At 38.0% G+C, this 18762-nt stretch overlaps 1 protein-coding gene across 1 annotated transcript; it reads left to right on the top strand.

Annotated features, from left to right (window-relative positions):
- Positions 1 to 8869: 8869 nt before the first annotated feature.
- LOC139708422 (techylectin-5B-like) lies at positions 8870 to 16660 on the top strand. Its single transcript, XM_071620373.1, has 4 exons — positions 8870 to 8942; positions 12911 to 13042; positions 15185 to 15350; positions 16360 to 16660. The coding sequence occupies exons 1-4, from the start codon at positions 8870 to 8872 to the stop codon at positions 16658 to 16660; spliced, it is 672 nt and encodes a 223-aa protein (XP_071476474.1).
- Positions 16661 to 18762: the final 2102 nt, after the last annotated feature.

The raw sequence follows: 18762 nt of genomic DNA, 5'->3' as shown, positions 1-18762 counted from the left end.
GTAGTGATTCCTTTATCAGTCGTCATTGATAAAAAATCAAAGAATTCCCGTGATGTCACACCGATATGAGTGTTTGCATACACGTGTACGTTATTGAAGAAAACGCAACACGCATTTGAATCTGTCATAAAGATTCAAAGCAGATGACCCTTTGTTCTTTCATTAATTATCCGAATATACTTGTACATGGGATCAACACTGTGCATGTAAGGACAATCATCACAGACACGTGATATACGAATACCACGAACTATCACGAGATATGAAGCTGATATAGGCATGGTTTGTCGACGTACATGTACGTACATGTAAGGTCATGATATTGTTGTCTCCTATAAAGTAACCGACTATTTTCCATCTTGTTGTCTAATACTAGTAATGATCAACGTTAAAGAAAACAGTAAATTTTGTATCTAATCCGCTACAGATGTCCAAATTAATGAAATTCTTGTGTCGAGTTTTTTTTTTTTATTATCATTATTAAAACTGACTGACAAATTGCCCTATGTCGACGTCGATGTGCAATTGTATAGGGCAATGTGTCAATCATTTGCAACAAAAGCAACTCGACGCAAGAATTCTATTAATTATTTTGAATAAATTTTATGCAGTAACCGCTGCATGCTTTAAGAATCAACACTGGCAGTCGGGCGGAAGCTCGGTGCAGTCGATATTGTTGATAATACGCCTGTTCTGGGATCAGGCGATCGTAGGAAGTGGTAAGTTCGATTTCTGCCTGAGTATGTACATTAGTATGTCCCTGATTTTTTTTTTATCATGGGAACTACGGTACTAATGACTACTACTAAAACACTAATTAATTCGGTGCTTATATTACGTCGATGTAGGGCAATTTGTCAATCAGTTGCACCGCTATAGATGCATCCTCCTATTAGTGTACATTGATACTGTAGCTAGGCAACAACCAGACGCGCAAAAGGACAGACTAACGGAGTATACAGAGCGCATGTTTGTGGAGTACAATCCCCATTGTCTGATGGAATGTCAACATTCTACTTGTACCCATATGTACTGTAGATGCTCCATCACTTTGAATTCGATTAGCTGAAAGAAGACACAGCGCCAGGTGGGAGATAAGCATACACTTGTGCATAACAATATAACTGTTCTGTTTCTTTGTAAGCATCACATGCATATGCCCGTCCAATTGCAGAATGCACTCTCTAAAAAAAAAAAAATCGAGTGACAATATTCACTCTTAAAAGAGTGAATGCAAAAAAGAGTGAATTTAGAGTGAAATTGGAGTGAATTTTGAGTGAAAATGTTCGTTTTCACTAATTTTGGAGTGACCTCAGGGATCACTCGAAAATTTTGGAGTGATCCCTGAGGTCACTCTAAAACGAGTGAAAATGAACATTTTCACTCAAAATTCACTCCAATTTCACTCTAAATTCACTCTTTTTTGTATTCCCTCTTTGGCAAGACTTCCATATGTACCCCCCGCTATGTGTCATGTACATTTAAGTAATGTGAATAAGTTTAGGTGGCTTTGGGATTAGGGTTAGAGTTTACTCAGTTTAGGACTAGGGTTAGGGTTAGGGTTAGGGTTAGGGTTAGGGTTAGGGTTAGAGTTAGGGTAACATTGATCTCGGTGTCCTAGGGAAATGCGGACTTCGTATAATAGCTAGTGGGGATGGGGGTACATAATATGGAAGTCTTTCCCACTCTTTTAAGAGCGAATATTTTCACTCGCTTTTTTTTAGAGAGCAAGGTTGTGACTCTGTCATTGACATGGAATAATGCCGACATCTTCAATGACTGCACAATTCAAAAATAATCGATTGCTATCATACAATGCATTATACATTATATTCAAATACATAATTTTATATGCATATATTTATATATATACATATACATATTTGTTTGTTTGTTTTCCATCGGAGAAGATGGCTGGATAGCCCATATTCAGCTACGTTAAGCTGGTCTTCCATGGGGTCCAGTTCGATGTGAGGTGGGACCACTTTACGGGGTTAAACACCCTGCTCTTTGCGATGAATGAATGAAGCGGGAGGTACATTGTACATATTATGGAAGTTTGGCCGTCCTGGCAATCCGAGGGACAGAGTGTTTTGCCTCTTGCAAGAGGGGACGGTATGCTTACGTACACACGTCAACATTGCTCAGTCCAGACTCGGGTTCGAACCCGGGCCCTTAGGATCGTGAGACAGACGCGCTACCGAATATGAGCCAACCCACCGCCCTTATATATACTTACAGTATATATATATATATATTCATGTATATCTGAATAAATATTTAATTTTGTATATACAATATATCGTGAAAACTTCGAGCAGAGAAAAAGGGTTTCCATCGGGATTTCTTTGTTTATATATTTTATAATCAGAGTTACTAATGGACTTCAAAGCCCCCTAAAAAACCCTGCCACACTTCAAGGTGAATATATACATTTAGTGTATGCATGCGCATTAGATTAATCAGACAAGAAAGAGAGGTTGAGCGTTTTAATTCGGTGACTATGTCTTACCATCCTCCTTGGCTGAGGTGAAGACCACGATGTCAAGCAATCACGGGGTATTTCATTCTGTATAGGCTATCCAGTAGTTTCATATGAAACTGCCCCGTCGCGGTACGTATCAAAGACAACATGAAATGATGTGTAGGTTGCTCCATGGCATTACAGACAATAAAAAATATTTAGTGCTGATACAGTTCGTCTATAAAGACAGTGTCGGTAAAAATCTAAGGCGTTCCAGCCGTGTAGATGTTCTCCATGGGGGTGCCTGCGAAGTCCGTCGCGCGTCTTTCTTCAACACAGCATCAGCAAACGCTTTCCTCATACCAAGGAGGTACTAGGCAAGCACCTCCTTGCTCATACTGCCACAACTACATTGTACTGGTATGTTTGCCATGGTTGAGGGTAGAGACGAGCTTAGTGTGCGTTACGTAAGTCCTAAGGCTGCGTTCACATAGAAGTATACTATTCGGGTATTCGGGCTCGTTTTTCGAGGGCACGCGAATGGCTTGAATCGAACGATAGGATTTCCTCACACCGGTTCACATAAGAGGGCACTATTCGAAAGTACCGAATACCTGCGAAAAGTAAAGCAAAGTGGGAATCGAGCTTGTTCGATTTTCTTGCAGCGTATACCGTCTCTCGTTTATGAAATAATGACAATTTTGGTCTGGCTTTGCCCGTTAGCAAATATAAGCATGTAGACTGACATTCTGATGCAGTTTAGAAATTGTTAATAAGATCTGCTGCGATGTAGGAGGAAGAAATCCTCACTACATGGGATGGTGAGTTGACGGTGCGGGTGATGGTGTATTCGGTGCTCGAATAGCGAATAGCGAATAGCGAATACCGACTACCGAATACCGAATACTTCTATGTGAACGCAGCCTTATGTCACTAGCTGAGAATACACCATGTCACCTATAACCAATGGTCAAAGAGCGGAGCCCATGCAGTGAAAGGAGATAATCGACTGTCGAACTTCTATTCAGTCAGGTTTTATGGTAAGCCTCCCACAATAGGTCGCCTTATGCGGCGATCTTAAAGGGACCGCACAGTACTGGTTGAGGTAGGGATTCATGTTTTGAACATTCCTAAGTGAGATAATGAAAAGCCTCTTATGAAATATGAAAGAGCATGTAAGTTTAAGAAGGATTCAACGTTTATTTGATGAAAATTGGTTTTCGAATGGCTGAGATATCCAAAAAAAGTGATAATAAGGCGACATGCCACAACTTTATTAGGATATCTTTGTTTCACCCTGTTTTTGGATATCTCAGCCATTTCAAAACCGATTTTCATCGAATAAACTTTTGATACACCTTAGAACTGCATGCTCTTTGACATCTCATAGAGTAGTTGAGGCTGAATATCTCGCAAAACGTTAAAAGCTAAATCTTCACCTCGACCAGAACTGTACACACCCTTTAAACAGCCTAACCAGAATGCGACAAAGTCATTCAAGGCAATTCAAGTCGACTTGCCACTTTTTCACGTGTAACATGGCACATACCGAAAAATGCAAGTTTATAACATGACATGTAATGAACACATGTCACATACAGTTGCGATCAAGTAAGACAATTTTCAGGTAGAGAGGATATCGAACAACCGAATGGCTATAATGTGATGGTACTTCCAACATTCAATATTACATGATACTGCGGAGGAACTTTCTAATTCTAGTGGGATGAATACCAAATCAGTCCAAATTCAAAGGCATAATACTCTTTCTTCAGAGGATGTAATAGTGAAGACTTTTGTTTATAAAGTAGTACGCTATTAGAACTTGATAAAAGATTTATTGGTCTATGCAACACTTAAGAAAGCGAAAAATTCCGAAATAAGAAGGGAAATATTTTAAGTACATTTGTGATTAGACAGTGCAGTAAAAAAATAATGACAAATGAACCAATTAAACGCGATAACTTTTACTGTAAATGCGGGCTCAACCTAATGTTCTTTTATAGAAATAATGACTATCGATCGTCTTTTTTTTTGTATCCACTGCACGTAACTCTCATAATTATACAATTCGTGAATTTTTATTCTCTATTGATTTCTGTATAGTGATGCATATCCTCATTAAAATTTGTCAAACTTGTTATGGGTTGTTTATAATCTTCGTCCAAGAGTGATTGTGCAAGCTCTTTACAAGAAACGTTATGCATCTTTACTTTGTTCTTGCGAGAATCACCGTACGATGGGTTTGTCATTTTGTGCAAAGCGGAAGGTTTACGACGGTATGCTATATATGCATTCATTTCGTTTCGTTTTATTTCATTTCCAACACATGGTGGTTACAACATTTGAATACACATATACTAATGATACAACAATGTAATGAAAAACAAACTATGAAAAATGAAAAAAAATTGTAATTTCATGACAAATACAAAAAAAAGTGGTTGAAAATGGAGGGGACTGCTAAAAAGTAGAGCCTGTAGTCTGCAGTCCCCTCATAAAAATCAGTAGTTACAAAACTGATAAAACGAGGGAAATAAAGTAAGGCAGAGACTAAGCACGCACATACAAACACACAAACACGAGACAGCTCTCTTGTAAAGAGGGAAAGAAGTATAAGGATGGAATGGATGACAGGAAAAGACTACCCTCACAGTGGACAGAGATTATCATACAAGAAATTCTTCTGATTATCATCTCCCGTCCGTACGTACCTCTATGCTCAAAAATTGTATAGAGGTCCTTTGGAATGGAATGATTTACCATATAAAATAAGAACTATCTCTTCACTAAATCAATTCAAGAAGAGATATAAGTTGTATTCATTAGAGTTACATATAACTTGCAATGATCTTGCCACGTATAAAGCGATGTGTCACCTCATAATGTATGTGTGTATGTGTGTATTTGTGTGTGTGTGTGTGTGTGTGTGTTTATTAACAACTGATGGGGTAACACCCTGCCGGAGATGGCAACCTTTTCCATCTCTCATATCTTCGTATGCTATTATCAGGACACCCTATACAATTTATTGGTCTATAGGTGGCGCTGTTCATCCTGTCGGTCTCGTGGGCCTTCTTTGCTTAGTGTCGGTCTCGTGAACCTCTTTTGCGTAATGTCGGTCTCGTGAGCCTTGTATGCGTAGCGTCGGTCTCGTGGACCTTTTAAGTGTAGTGTCGGTCTCGTGGGCTTTGTTTGCTTACTGTCGGTCTCATGAGCCTTTTGTGCGTAGTGTCGGTCTCGTGAGCCGTATAACTCCTGGGCTCATTTTACTTGATGTCGAACTCGTGGGCGTTATTTACTCAGTGTCGAACTCGTGGGCTGTATAACTGGTGAGCTGTATGATTTGTGAGCTGTATGACTCGTGGGCTGTATGACTTGTGAGCTGTATAACTTGTGGGCTGTATGACTCGTGGGTGTCGGTCTCGTGACGTGCACCCGGGATGACGAACCATGAAAGCAATGCTACTTCCATGATCTAGCACAACGGCTTTACCAAGTAAACCATTGTCCACACACTGTGTCTTCACGTACAACAGTGCGCGGTGCACAGTATGTTAACAATGATAGTAACTTCATGGATTAAAGATCCCAACAATAGGGCCGAAAAGGACTAATAGAGTGGTAAATTCTTACACACTCTCGTTAGAACGCCTTTTAAATGCAACCGTACGTGGGAACCACGGATGAATTCCAATCGAGCCATCACCATACAGCAATGTAGACACTGCACAGCGAGTGGCGTCTGTCAATCTCTTTTATTACGTTTACCCACCTCTTTATGCCTCCACGCTCCACCATAATAATGTCCACGTTGTCTTCGATAAAAAGAGTACAGTCAACTGAATATTATAATGTTAAAAGTTTCGTTAAATCGGAAGACCTAACAAAGAATTAAAAACACAATGCATCGAGCCCTTAAGCCTATTAAAAGTAAAATGAGAGATGTCATCTTCAATATATACCTTCATTGCAGCAAAAGCTTCCAGAATACATTCCACAATGTAGACTTTACATCGAGAATCAGAGTTACCTATCACAGAGCTACCTGTACATCGAACTCAAGTTTCAGATTCTTCCATCCTCCAAGAAAGCTAATCCTCAACAACTCGAAGCAAAAGATCCTAAAGAGAAAAGTTCATTCCCCTACGGTTAATCCCCACTATATATGTACAGAGCTGATTACATTCAGGGTAACCATTCAATTCCAAACAATGCAATCCCTATAGGCTGTGCACAACATGATAACTTTTGTGGCCGGCCACATTATACAAAAGAGCTGTAGATCAGATCCCTCTTAACGCATGCAAGAGCTATTCAATTCCTCTGGGAACACGAATTTATTGCCTATCCTGAGAAATCCAAGAAATAGTACAAACCCAGAGTCACCGCAATCACTGATACACGCAATAAAGGTACTATCTCATTTTCTCATTTTCTGTATAGGAAGCTTACCCACTCAAAAAACCAGTGTACAGACAGACAACTTTAAAACCTGCTGTTCTCTTCTGTACAATATTGTGACTTTTACTTACCGTATGATGGGTGCATTGGTGTATAGCGTTAGAACTATATATAGAGCAATTTGAAATGAACAGCAAATCCTAACTTTATTATAGAAAAAGTTTATAATTGTATGCAAGGTTTGATCAAACCAAAACAGGATCCGACAAAAATAGGAGCTCACCCGAGTGTTATTATGATACAGTACATGTACTAGTATTTGCAATGTTTTTGAAAATGGTTGACGAAAAACGAATTAGAATGTCAATTGAGCGTAAATTGAAGTTAGGATTTGCATGTTGTGTGCTTCTGGGGACGAATTTGAATAACAAATTTTTGAAATTGAATTTTTAAAAGTGCAAAAATGGACAGGAAAACCTATATTACTCTTAGTAGTACGCTGTAAAAACATCGGTGTTAGATTTAACACCACGGGTGTTAAATCTAACACCGATCAAACTTCAATAAAGGACCACACCTACAGGTGTTAAAAATGCACTGTGATGGTGTTGAAAAGTGTTCACCTGACACTTCGTGGTGTTAATTTGACACTGTACCTGGTGTTATTTTGACACTGTACTGGTGTTAATTCAAAAATGACACCACATGGTGTTGATTTGATATTTGTTGGTGTTAATATCAATGGTTTAACACCCGTCCAGCTTCAATAAGAGACCACACCAGCTAGTGTTACTTTGGTGTAAATTTATTTTCACATTTTTTTCAAAAATCTAGTATTTTAATGTAAAATTCTTGATCGTCTTGTTTAAATTAAAAATCAACAAGAAGTGCAGTTACTAAGAAACTCTTCAAAAAACAGTTTAAAATTTGGAAATGACACCCGGAGGTGTTAATTTAACACCATAAATGAGCACCGAAAATTTAACACCAGCTCGGTGTTCACTATTTAACACCGGACTTTTTGCAGTGTAGTATGTAGTACATGTATTACTATTATTGTTATATCTATTATCATTATTATTATTATTATTATTATTATTATTATTATTATTATTATTATTATCATCATCATCATCATCATCATCATCATTATCATTATGGTTATTGTTATCATATTGCCCTGTGAATGGAAATACGACGCTATTTGATTCATTTGAGAACAGCTTATTCTGTGTTTGTATATAGGCTTTGCATCTGATGTTTGATTTTCCATTAATCTCCATCCTCTGATCAATTTGTCACTATGATACTTGCTTGTATGATCCCCTTCTAAAATATAATGTACCGCCCTATTTATTGATTACTTTGTCACTATAATGTTTATTTGTATGATCCTTCAGGGGCGTCACCAGCTTTTTTTCAAGGGGGGTGCGTTTTGACACTAAATGTAACGAGATTTTTTGGACAGACATTTGGAATTCAGGAAGCTCTCAATCCCCAGCCCAGACTTTAAGGGTTTTTTTTTGGGAAACCAAGCGTGGAAAGGGCGCCGGTGTAGCTAGGATTTCATCATCTTTTTTTATTATTATCATTATTATTTTTCTTTTCTTTTTTTAAATTTTTTTTTAATTTTATTTATTTATTTATTTTTATCTATATATATATATATATATATTTTTTTTTTTTTTTTTTTTTTTTTGGGGGGGGGGGGGGGCTGTTAGTATGCGAGGGAGCAAAGCGACCGAGCCCGATCGAACGGAGCGAGCAAGGAAGGGGGGGGGGGGGGAGGGTGTTGTCCCCACTCCCACGGTGAGAACCTTTTGCATTTCGATGTTGTAAAAGGTGCAATTTGATGCATGTTTTTACTTGTTTTATCGACTTGAAACAGTCGCACTTGTTTAAGGTAGCAGTATATTTTGATGTCGATTATCATTGAACATTTTGCCTATAAAATAGTATCATCCAAATAAACTTCCTGTTGTAATATTTACACTGAATATCATGAACGCGACCAAGCAAGAGCGAGCAGAGGGAGCAAGGGGGAGGGTGTGGGAGTGGGTGTCCCCCTCCCACGGTGAAGTTTTTGTATATTAGTGTTGTAAATGGTGCAATTTGATGCATGTTTTTGCTTGTTTTATCGACTTGAAACAGTCCCACTTGTTTAAGGTAGCAGTATATTTTGATGTAGATCTAGATTATTATTGAACAATTTGCATATAAAAAAGTATCATCCAAATAAACTTTCTGTTTTGATATTTTGATGTCATGAACGCGACCAGGCAAGAGAGAGCGGAGGGAGCGAGGGGGGAGGGTGCGGGAGGGGGTTGTTCCCCTTGCCACGGTGAGAACTTTTTTTTCATTTTGATGTTGTGAATGGTGCAATTTGATGCAGGTTTTTGCGTGTTTTATCGACTTGAAACAGTCCCACTTGTTTAAGGTAGCAGTATATTTTGATGTAGATTATTGTTGAACAATTTGCCTATAAAATAGTATCATCCAAATGAACTTCCTGTTTTAAAATTTACACTGAATATTATGAACGCGACGAAACAAGAGCGAGCGGAGTGAGCGAGGGGGAGGGTGTGTCCCCCTCCCACGGTGAGAACTTTTTGCATTTTGATTTTGTAAATGGTGCAATTTGATGCAGATTTTTGCGTGTTTTATCGACTTGAAACAGTCGCACTAAGGTAGCAGTACATTTTGATGTAAATCATTATCAAACGATTTGCCTATAAAAATTCAATGGTGCAATTTAAATAAACTTCTTGCATTAATTCTTACAGTGAATATTATGAATGCTGTCTGCTAAGCAATCAAACAGAAAAAAGCATGCGCACGAGGGTCAACATAAGGGGCATTTCACCTCCCAAACGAAGATGATTTTGTATTTTCAGACCTGAAATTCAGCGATCTGTTGCAAACTTTTGGTGCAATACAAATGTACTGGAATTTTTTTTGCAGCCCCCTCCAAAAAATAATAATCTAAACAAATGTTCGGTTTTTTTTTCCCGGTGAAATGTTAATGGCTCTTATTCCGATTGTGCATCATCTCTGTGTATGTACAAAGAATAGTGAGGTATAGAGCTTAGGGGGAGGATGTGGGGGGGGGGGGGGTATCCCCCTCCCGCTCGACGGAGCTTTTGAGTTTTTAGAATTGAAATAAAGCGATCTGAAGCACACTTTTTGTGGAAAATCCGGAAATTGTCATTCCCCATAGTGTACTAAGTCCATAGAAGGGACAAGGCAATGGGAGGGTGGTAAGAAGATACCTCTCCCATATTCGATTATATTTTTCCGCCTTCCAAATCCCCGGTTAAAATCTTTGGAGGGGGGGGGGGGGGGCGACTGCCCCATCGCCCCTCCCCCTCCCCATTGGCTACGCCATTGGGTAGGGGTTGATTGTTGATTGAAAGGAGATAATATCCCCTCCCCCACGACGGAACTTTGGCATTTTTTTCTTATTAAGTAAAGTGACAGATTTGGTGCACACTTTCGATGAAAATTTGTAAATCTGTCAATCTATAGTTGTATTTTAAGTCCATTGAAAATAGATCGAACGGGGGAAGGTGTTGGAAGAGGTATCCCCCTCCCACATGAGAGATCTGAGACTTTGCTTTTTCAGGATTGAAATTCAGTAACCTGCCGTCTTGTGCACACTTTGGGTGAAATAATGGGACAAATTTCTAACAAAAAAGTAAGAAAATCTTTTAATCTCGGGGTGGGCAGATATGGTGCACTTACCCCTCGAACATTTTATGGAGGCAACTTTTTTTCTGTCAAAAAGCAAGAAAATCTTCTCATCTCACTAATCATCAATTATGGGGGTGGGGGGGGGGCAGAATTATCATATGCTTGCCCTTCCAATGTTTTTATGGGGGTAAACTTTTTTTGTCGGGCAAAAAAAAAGCAAGAAAATCTTCTTGGGGGGGGGGGGTGGGCAAAATCATATACTTTTTTTCGTACTTGGGCTCGCATTCTCAATATGGATTGGTCAGAAGTATAACGTGCTGGTACACAGACCCTACACGCACATGCAAACGTGTACGTGATCCGTACGGTGCGGATGTACAGTACGGTCGATAAATAGTAAACACTGTAGAATACTCGTAGATTTGTATAAAATCAGTGCCGACAGGTAGGATGAGAATTGTTTTTGCCCACGATTTTGTTGTCTCTGGTGCAAAAAAAGTAAAAAAAAAAAAAAAAAGAAGAATAACTATTTAGCGTCTGGCGTTGAGGTCGCTCGCAGACTGAAGTGGGGATTTTTTTTCTTTTTTTCTTTGTCTGAAGGGGGGTGCGTCCGCACCCAACGCCCCCCCCCCCCCCCCTGGTGACGCCCATGTCCCTATTTTTTATTACTTATTCTAAATTCTTTACTTTCACATACACTGTGCATATGTTATTGTTCATGTTGCGATGGAGAAAAATAAAATGAACTGAACTGAACTGACACGAATTCCGATGTACAGACTTTCACGCGTGGTTCTGGTAAATAGTTTACAGTCACCTTCTTGTCTCTCAGTATCATGCAATATACAATTCTCTTTTATTCCGCTAAAGAAAAGAAAAGTGAAAAACTATAATCCACCGGGCATATAATAGAACTAAGCTATTTCCGAGGGAGCACGCCAGCAATTATGCATACACAATAAATGTCATGTACAACGACATGGACACACTCTTATACACACATCCAGGAGAGAGAGAGAAAGAGAGGGAGAGAGACAGAAAGAGAGAGGGAGAGAGAGAGGGGGGGGGGGGACGGGGGCAGATAGATAGATACATGTAGATAGATAGAGGGAGGAAGAGACAACAACGGCACCAAAATACACATTATACACACGTGCCAAAACTCGTTAGTGTAACAGCATCTGATTCATGTAAAGACCAGTTTTGATGTTTGCCGAGTATGAGTATTGGTCGGGGAGCTCGAAAAGCGTGAGTTCACCGAATACGTTGACGGTAAATCGTATGCCATAACTCTTCTGACTTGACTGCGATTTGTTGAACACTTTCCTGTCACTAAAGTGTGCTACAGACGTGGATTTCATCGTTGAAATGGATCAGATCCCTCTGTACGCTGTAACAATGGTGAGTTGTTGTTTTTTTCAACAATATACGATAGACTGTCATTGTGCGTCACAGAGACTAACATTTACGCTACTATGATATAACCGTTCTTTTTGGTTTCGTCACCTCTAACTTTTTTAAAGGATAAACTGTTTGAGCTCTCTTTAATATCGGTTTCTATTTTATGTACAGGTTCGTTGCTGGGTTGCACTCATTGTTCTCAATGCGATGACCGTGACGGGAGGCACGCTACACACCTGTTCGTCAAATATCGTTTATACATTTTGACAATTAAGATTAGGCCTATAAAACACGCCGTTTTACAAAGATTTTTCGCTTTCCTTGGACTAAAGAATATAAATTTTCTCACGACAATTAAAGGAACAGTCATTTGCATTGTGCTACTATTAAGTGTTCCTAACTTCGCATTACAGACACGAATTGGAGTAATGCAGAAGACGCATAATTTGTCATAAATTTCTTAAAGTAAATTTTTTAAAGTTATTTTTTAAAGTTATTATATGGCATTGTGTCAGATGATAGAGACTGTCAAATGCGAGATTTTGGAGCAGCAAAGGCAGAGGCCTGCAAGTCGATGCTTTTGGGAAGTTACAAATGTTGTTAAAGTAATGTGTTATCTTGAAAGCTTGGGATCAATTTAAAACAAAGATCAATACAAAATAAAGGGAATGGTTTGATAGAAATAATAAATAATGTGACGAGAAACTTAAATAATTAATAATAATAAAAGATGCTGCAGTGTAGAAAGTTAAGCATTTTCTGATGAAGGTATCCAAACTTGTGTACCCATAAGATAATTCTTAACATGAGAACTCTGATAAGAGAAAACATGAGCACTTTCGGACTTGAAATTACCTATACATCTACCTAATAACCATTTGTACCATTTAATTCCCGGGCGCAATGGTGGTGTTTTCCATATTTTTTTTAAATCCTCGTCGACAATCTCAGTCAACAGCCAATGTCGCACAATCCCACAAGGAAATGCCAAGCTGCCGACATTTCAAAGACGGATACCAACGCATTTGCAAAAGGCTCTGGGCAACGTGGCGCCGCAGCTGGAAAGCGCCATTTGTGTGCCGGGTGAGTATATACCCATTGCATATAGCACTCAATAGAATCATGGCGAGTTCTTCACTATTGCTTCAAAAATGATATTGCTCGTCATAAAAAACCTATAAACAAACAAATAAACAAAATATGATGACGGTGCATTCAAACAATATTAAATCAAATGAATAATTATTCTATCACGCGTAATTGATATGACATTTACGTCTCCTCGATGTAGACAAAAAAAAAAAAAATTAGAGTTAAGAAATGAAAGCCCTTTACCCGACAACATCGACGGAAATGTAGGCCCATACAATTTTACTTTCAAAACTTACCCACTGCCAAATATTATTATGACGTTATAGTATGAAATAATTATGTACATGCAAATCGTTATATTTTTGAACATTATCATGTACTAAAGTGTGACGCATTAACTTTTTCTGCTTTAGGAAAACTTGATTAGTAATTAGGCTGAATTCAAAGCTTTAATTCCACATACAGAATATTATGCTATACGAGCACCTGTAATTGTTAACGGATTGATGTAATAATCTTCACACCCATGCACCCCACACAAAGGAAATCAAATTGAGTAGAATATGCCCGAATATATACAATTATTTGTAGCAGGACACCAAATGAATTATAATGTACATGTACAAACAATGCCACTTTTTGTGTGATTTTTCTCAGTCGCCCAAACATGTGCAGATTATGCAGACATGGGTGATATGGCTAGCGGAGTTTTTCCAATCGACCCTCCGGGCGATGGACCCTTTTTTGTCTACTGTGACATGGAAACCGACGGGGGAGGATGGACATTGTTTCAGGTAGAGCGAAATGGGGCATTGTAATAATTCTCACTTTCATTAGCCTGTCTCGAGAAAAATTTCCGTTGTTGTGTACGTGGTTGATGTGCAATTACAATATATTTCTATAACGCTCTTTCTCTCAACTTTATAATGCTGTTTCACACCGCTTTACATCATACCATCATCTAATTGTTGCATTGAAGCAACAGCCATTTAGTTTGTATTATACAATGTTTGCATATGCACGTGTGTGCATACAGGGGTTTCAATCTCACTGAAGTAATTCATTATTCTTAATAAGATTCAAGAAAAGACTTATGAAAATCTAACTGTAAAGGTTAAGCATCACATAAAATATTTGCTCTGTACATGCGCTATATCAATCACGAGGGAATTCATATCTTTGTTTTGGTATTTAGTTAATATGCATGATATAGCTCATAAAAGATAGATGAACGTCGGCTTAATGTATGGAATGTTGGAAGCTTTCTTGGGGCTTCTAAAATTTCTCTCGAATTTTCTCTTTCAAAGCACACATAATCATGATGGAATACGGTGCTGAAAGAAAAACCTTAAATGTTTAAGTAGCAGCGAAAAAACCAAAACAAACGTTCTTGTGATATCAGTTCATTACCACCCAATTAAATCCAACAAAAATCAAACTTCACTGAAAGAGCAAGCATCCTCTCGAAAAAGAGTGTTGTAAAATGGATACTGTAACCTTGATTGTCAAATTAAGTCCTTTAATAAGTAATGCAATACTCTAGATATCTCCAAGGGTACGCCAATACCTAAAGCCTTTGTGCATATATGATTTACATACCTTGTATGTCTCGGTATGATTGAGGAAAAATTGATCAATGAAAGCGTAAAAGAGAGATAAAGAGAACGAAGAACTGCCCTAATTTTGGATATGTTCAAATTTGATATGACTTCAACTGTGTTGTTTCGTTACCATTGTTCCAGAGCGCGGACAACGTTGTGGAGTATTTTCGTGTTTATGTCATCATTTCCAGGTCAGAATTGGGAGGAATAAACAAAGTCAATTGGAGGTGACTTGGAAATAGATGTAGATGCATAAAATAGCTTTTGTTCGAGAGAAGTGATTTGTAGATTTATTCAGCAATAAAGACTATAATTTGGCGACACGACCGTCCCTTTATGTAAAAGTGAGACCGTCATTTCAAGGCAAACTCTTAGTTTTGTCGAATGAAACTGTGTTCCAGATTTGATAATTAATCATTTGTCCATTGTGACCGTGAAGAGTCCGCTTAAAAAAAGACAAAGGCAAATCGGTATGATTTATCTTGACAGCGGCGCTTCAGTGCTGCATTGTCATTCAATGCTTCTTGGACAGACTACGTAAGAGGATTTGGTGACGTGGCGGGAGACCATTGGCTGGGGCTGGAGAAGCTTTATCGTCTGGCCAAGCAGTCCGTCCGTCTCCGCGTGGATATGAAACGATTAGATGATGAGTCCCTCTACGCAGAATATGATTTCGTGCTGTCAGATGCGTCCGAATTGTGAGTTAATTGGATTAAGATTTGTTTACTGTAGTAATGACAGGGATCGAATTGGAATCGAGGCTAGTTTCAGCGATCTTGATGGAAAAAAGGCATTTCTACTCAAATTGTTTGCTCGAAGTTCATCATATTTACAAAAGCAAGAATCCAAATTTGATCCCACAGTTGTCTTTTTCAAAAGATTAACAAAAATTATAACATGTTTTTCTTTGCACAATATTGCATAGCTTTCGCTGGAGATCCAGTCGTGTAAATGTATTATTTTTGTCATCCTTCTTTTTTGTTTTGCTGAATTGTTGTTTTTCAGCTCTGAAAGACTGTAGTCAGTACTTTGATTCCTTCGTAAACTCCTTGTAGGTTTGAGGTATAAGCATACAAAAATCCCCATATACCACCCAAACGACTTTGATGTCAAGTCTTATGGATTGTTATTGAGCAATTTGAGCCGCAATGTTGATTGACTATAGAATTACGATCGAATGTCGAAGAAAGAAAAATATCTAAATATCGAATGTCTGAAGTTCGGGGGAAAAAAATGCTGCTTCATTGTCGGTGTAAGCATACGAAACTGTAGAATTTGTATTGTGCGAGCAATGATATTGAATAAACAATAGTGATTTGATTCCATTCAATCGACACGGTTTTTCTTCGAGCAGACAGCATTAGCAATAGTTATTAACAACACTGATATATCATTCTAAATAATAAACAATAAATAAATGATAATAATGAAATGGATTTTCGTTAATATTGTGACTGTTGCCATCAATACCAAAATTGTATTTCACTAATTCTTCTTGTTCTAACCACACTTGTCACGATAATTCTACAGTTACGCCTTTTTCAAACATGCCTTATCTTACCTTTGAAGTTATTGTATTGTCAGAATAATTATGAAATGAAAGCCCGACTTAAAAACAGCATTAAAAGCAAACATAACCACCATCTTATTATTCACGTTAAGCACCATTTCCTATGATACCCATCGTATTGTTTTATTTCTCCACAGGTATCGCTTGCGACTGGCTAACTACCGAGGGAACGCGACTGACTCGTTGAAAACTCAGAATAAAATGTTTTTCACCACTTACGACTCGGATAACGACAAATTTAAAAACGGAAACTGCGCCATCGCCCGATACGGTGGATGGTGGTACAAAAGATGCAGCACAGCCAACCTCAACGGACGACATTGGACGGAATCCCCCGATGATCAGTCTGGGATGCGATGGAACAATGATAGTATTAAGACTACGGACAAACGAGTCCAAGTCAAAGACAGCGTTATGATGATCCGTCCACTCAAATAAGCAATGGCAAAGTGTATACAGTTGACGAGAGCGAAACTGGACAGCATAATGTCAGGTATAGTGTAAAGAAATACGTATTAAAGTAATGAAAAGCTAACATAGTGATGACTGAATGGTCAAAATGTTATGGTTAAAACAGGTTACAAGCGTGTAAATTAAATCTGGTCGACTGGACTTACTTGTTAAAGCAGGTTAATAACACAAAATTTTTAGGGCTTTGGGGACAAACCAAGAATTATCCTGGAAAACTCCCATTAATTTTATAAGTATAAAATCTTGTCCTGAAATATCGGAATTTTTAATAAGTTTAAACATTTCTTTCCTGTTTATATTTTGCAGAATACATATTTTATTTAATATCTCCACACTTTAATTATGGAATTTTGGTGTGGGGAACTGCAAATCACTCATTATTAGAGTCCCTTCAACAGCGTGCAATAAGAATCATAAACCACGCCGAATATTTTGCTCATACCAACTTTATAAAAAAAATCAAAACAGAATTCTGAAAATTCCAGACCTATTTTATTTAAATCTCGGAATTTTCATGTATAAACTAGCAACTAGTTAATTACCATCTGTTTTTATCCACATGTTCAAAAAGGAATCGCTCTATCCACTGTTATCCCACTCGCCAGAGTGACGCCTGTCACCTTCCCCGTACTCGTACTATTTTTGCAAAGAAAACAATTATATTTACTGGACCAAGATATTGGAATGACCTCCCTCATGATATTACTTCTTCCTTATCTTTATTCACCTTCAAACGAAAATTAAAACAGCTATTACTTAGTGGATACATACTACAAAGTTTTTAGCATTTTTTTATACTCCCAGTGTTTTGTCCTTGCCCGCAACACCAAGTTATTTAATGGTACCGATACATCTTTTAATATATATCATTCTTTTTCAAACACCGCGAGATTATACAGTCTGGTTTGTGCGATATCTATGTGGTTCATTAGTTTATTCTTTTTTTTTATTGGTATAATTTCAATTGGTCAAGACAAACATATCCGTTCTCCGTATAATTAAATGCCTACTACGAATTCGGGAACCTATCATTTTAAAAGCGTTAAAGCTTTTATGTAGGCCCCATCATATTTCTGATACTTACTTGTGACATCTTGATATGATATGACCATATACATTTGTGTTAAGTATGTTATTTTTTTCTTCTTCAATCAAAAGACATGATTGTATATATTTTGTATTCTTGTTCTATTGTCAATAATTTTGTAATCTCGTCATTGAGAAAGTAGAAATATGAAATAAATTTGAACTGAAATTTGAACTGAACATAAATTAGACGCAACCATTGCAAATTAGATGTATACGGTGATAATGTTATTGGCGCAGAACTATACTATTAACCTATAACACGCTATACAAAGTAGCTGGTATTTCAAAGCTTGCCGTGTGCCATTTTTCTGTTGTGAAACAATACTCCACATACAGCAGTAATGAATTTTACGGGACCCATATCAAATAAATTGCTTATCATGTTTGTAACAGATTGTTGAAATTATAATGGAAGGTGATTTGACTCGGTTGTTCGTCTGCCTCCAGATCCAATAATGACTCGGGTTCGAATCCCGAGTCCATGCGTGTGTAATCATGATGTCTCTTAATTTCTGGTCGGTAGGTAAAGCACTCTATCTTGGGATAGGACATAAGATAGAGTTCCCGTAATTTACAAGAAGCTCCATGGTTTTAAAGAGTCACAACTAGCGCACGCAAAAAATCCCGCTTCATTTATTAATCGGAAAAAAAAAAATAGCTATACCCCGGTAAAGTGGTCCTTCCTCACATCCAACTGGACTCCACGGATGATCAGCTATAGAGGAACTGTCCAGCCATCTTCTCAGATGGAAAACGAAACAAGCAAACGAACAAACACACAAACAATAACGAGCTAACAGGAGAGTTGTTGTGAGATGATGATGATGTAGGCCTAACACCTTAACTAAATTACACATTTCGTAGATGCTATTTGACACCAAAGTCAAACGCTTTGAAACTATAAGACTCTTCGTTTTTCTTACTGTATATAATATAGAACCAGCTTTGATATCATTGTTCTCTCCAAACTCTCAGAACTC

The sequence above is a fragment of the Diadema antillarum genome, unplaced genomic scaffold (assembly GCF_040938485.1).
Source record: "Diadema antillarum isolate AM-2024a unplaced genomic scaffold, OU_Dant_1.0 seq00001334_RagTag, whole genome shotgun sequence".
Classification (NCBI taxonomy): domain Eukaryota; kingdom Metazoa; phylum Echinodermata; class Echinoidea; order Diadematoida; family Diadematidae; genus Diadema; species Diadema antillarum.
The sequence above is the reverse complement of the archived record's forward strand: the minus strand, read 5'-3'. Positions and strand labels throughout refer to the sequence as shown.

Coding starts and splice junctions, on each gene's coding strand:
- LOC139708422 (XM_071620373.1), top strand. CDS start 8,870: ATGAACGCGACCAAGCAAGAGCGAGCAGAGGGAGCAAGGGGGAGGGTG. Junction 8,943..12,910: donor GTGGGTGTCCCCCTCCCACG/GTGAAGTTTTTG, acceptor CGACAATCTCAG/TCAACAGCCAATGTCGCACA. Junction 13,043..15,184: donor AAGCGCCATTTGTGTGCCGG/GTGAGTATATAC, acceptor CTTCTTGGACAG/ACTACGTAAGAGGATTTGGT.